The sequence below is a fragment of the Anoplopoma fimbria genome, chromosome 13 (assembly GCF_027596085.1).
Source record: "Anoplopoma fimbria isolate UVic2021 breed Golden Eagle Sablefish chromosome 13, Afim_UVic_2022, whole genome shotgun sequence".
Classification (NCBI taxonomy): Eukaryota; Metazoa; Chordata; class Actinopteri; order Perciformes; family Anoplopomatidae; genus Anoplopoma; species Anoplopoma fimbria.
Window position 1 is genome coordinate 9,677,782 of NC_072461.1, and position 2,118 is coordinate 9,679,899.

Sequence of the window (2,118 nt, forward strand, 5' to 3'; positions counted from 1 at the left end):
TTTAAATTGAAAAGCAGTGATCCGTGTCTTGACGCATTACCCGGGACCGTGTTGCCGTCTTAAAATGGACTTGAGAGAGCTGCCGTGGAGGATGCAAGAGAGCCACCGTTTGGAAACAACACAGGGACCAAACGAGAGCGACTGAGGTAAATAACATACAAATTATACTTTATTATAATCACGTTATTATTAAAAACGCAAACACTGTATTTTATTGTGCCAATGCATGTATGAGAATCTCATGACACACTTATTGAAACCCGTAGAGGTGGAATTCATGTTAGAGACACATTTTATTCAGTGGGGAAAAAAAACATTTTTTTTGTTTTTATTCTGTAAAGACTGGAAAACCTAATGGCCTCGGTTCTGGAGAACGGCTGCTCCATGGAGCTGAGCGGCTGGAACAGCAGCAGCTTGAGCATCTCCGGAGCCTCCGTGCCCTGCAACAAGAGCATCCTGAAGCCGGCTCCTTACTCCCCCGAAGCCACGGCGGCCTTCGCCACCGCCATAACCCTGATGGTCCTCTTCACCATCGTGGGGAACATCATGGTCATCATCGCGGTGCTGACCAGCCGGGCTCTCCGAGGCCCGCAGAATCTGTTCCTGGTGTCTCTGGCCGCTGCGGACATCCTGGTGGCCACACTCATCATCCCCTTCTCCCTGGCCAACGAGCTGCTCGGCTACTGGTACTTCAAGTCCCTGTGGTGCGAGATCTACCTGGCGCTGGACGTGCTGTTCTGCACCTCCTCCATCGTGCACCTGTGCGCCATCTCGCTGGACCGCTACCTGTCGATTTCCCGGGTGACGTACGGCCGCCAGCGGACTCCCAAACGCATCAAGGCCGCCATCGTGGTGGTGTGGCTCATCTCCGCCATCATCTCCTTCCCGCCGCTGCTCTCTTTGAACAAGAGCGAGGCAGGGGAGGAGGGCAGCGAGAGGGGCCCTCAGTGCCAGCTGAACAACGAGCGCTGGTACATCCTCTACTCCACCATCGGCTCCTTCTTCGCGCCGTGCCTCATCATGATCCTGGTCTACGTGAGGATCTACCAGATCGCCAAGCAGAGGACGCGCTGCCCGCCGGGGAGCCCCGGAAGGACGGGGTGGGCTCGGCCACGCCGGGTCAGCCTCCGCGACGCCTGCAGGCCAACGGGAAGGACGACGAAGAGAGCACGCCCCCTTCGTCTAACAAAACCTCCAACACCAGACCCCCCACCCTCGCCATCACCCCATCCCCTCACCCAGGAGACACTCAAGCCACCCACAACCCCACCTCCAATAACCTGCTGCAACCCCCGTCCCCTTCTCTCGCGATGACCCCTGTCACGACCTCCCTTGACACCTCTCCTCACGGGCCCTCCAGCCCCCCCTCAGAGCCCCAGTCCGCCCCTGCCAAGACTAAAGAGAAGGGGAAGAAGGGGAAGAAGCAGGGCTGGAAAAAAGCCGACAACAACAACGGCGACAGCTCGAGCACGGAGAGCGACATGGAGCACAGCCACGGAGGACACCGGGGCAGCGCCAGCATGCCGGGGTCACCGGGCGGGGTCCACTCCCGGCGTCGGTCAAGCGCTACCGGGATATGATCGCCACCTCCAAGGGGGCTCGGCTGGTGCCTGGGAGGAAGTCCCAAACGGACAACAACCCCGGGGCGGCGAGGCGCAAAGCGATGGTGAACCGGGAGAAGCGTTTCACGTTCGTCCTGGCGGTGGTCATAGGGGTCTTCGTGGTGTGCTGGTTCCCGTTCTTCTTCTCCTACTCTCTACAGGCGGTGTGCCCGGATACGTGCGCCATCCCCGGGCCCCTCTTCACGTTTTTTTTCTGGATCGGCTACTGCAACTCCTCGCTCAACCCAGTCATATACACCATCTTCAACAAAGACTTCAGAAAGGCCTTCAAAAAGATAGTGTGCAGAACCACCAAGGGTACCTTCTTTTAGCAGACCAATCCGCTCTTAAAGGACATGGACACGAACTGACACACCCAAAAAAATGCAATTTTTGAGGCATATAAAAAAAAAAAGAGAAATCATTTCCATTTTCAGAACAATCAAAGGGCTGTTCAAAAACCTGGCGATCTGTGGAAATTTGGGGGTAAAATTCAGAACTGAGAGACTCTTTTTTT

At 56.0% G+C, this 2,118-nt stretch overlaps 1 protein-coding gene across 1 annotated transcript; it reads left to right on the top strand.

Moving 5' to 3' along the window:
- On the top strand, nucleotides 1–2,118 carry adra2b (adrenoceptor alpha 2B). Its single transcript, XM_054610796.1, is given in 4 exon segments — nucleotides 1–146; nucleotides 342–1,069; nucleotides 1,072–1,545; nucleotides 1,548–2,118. Coding segments are annotated over 3 exon segments (1,575 nt in total). The 5' UTR covers nucleotides 1–146; nucleotides 342–354; the 3' UTR covers nucleotides 1,934–2,118.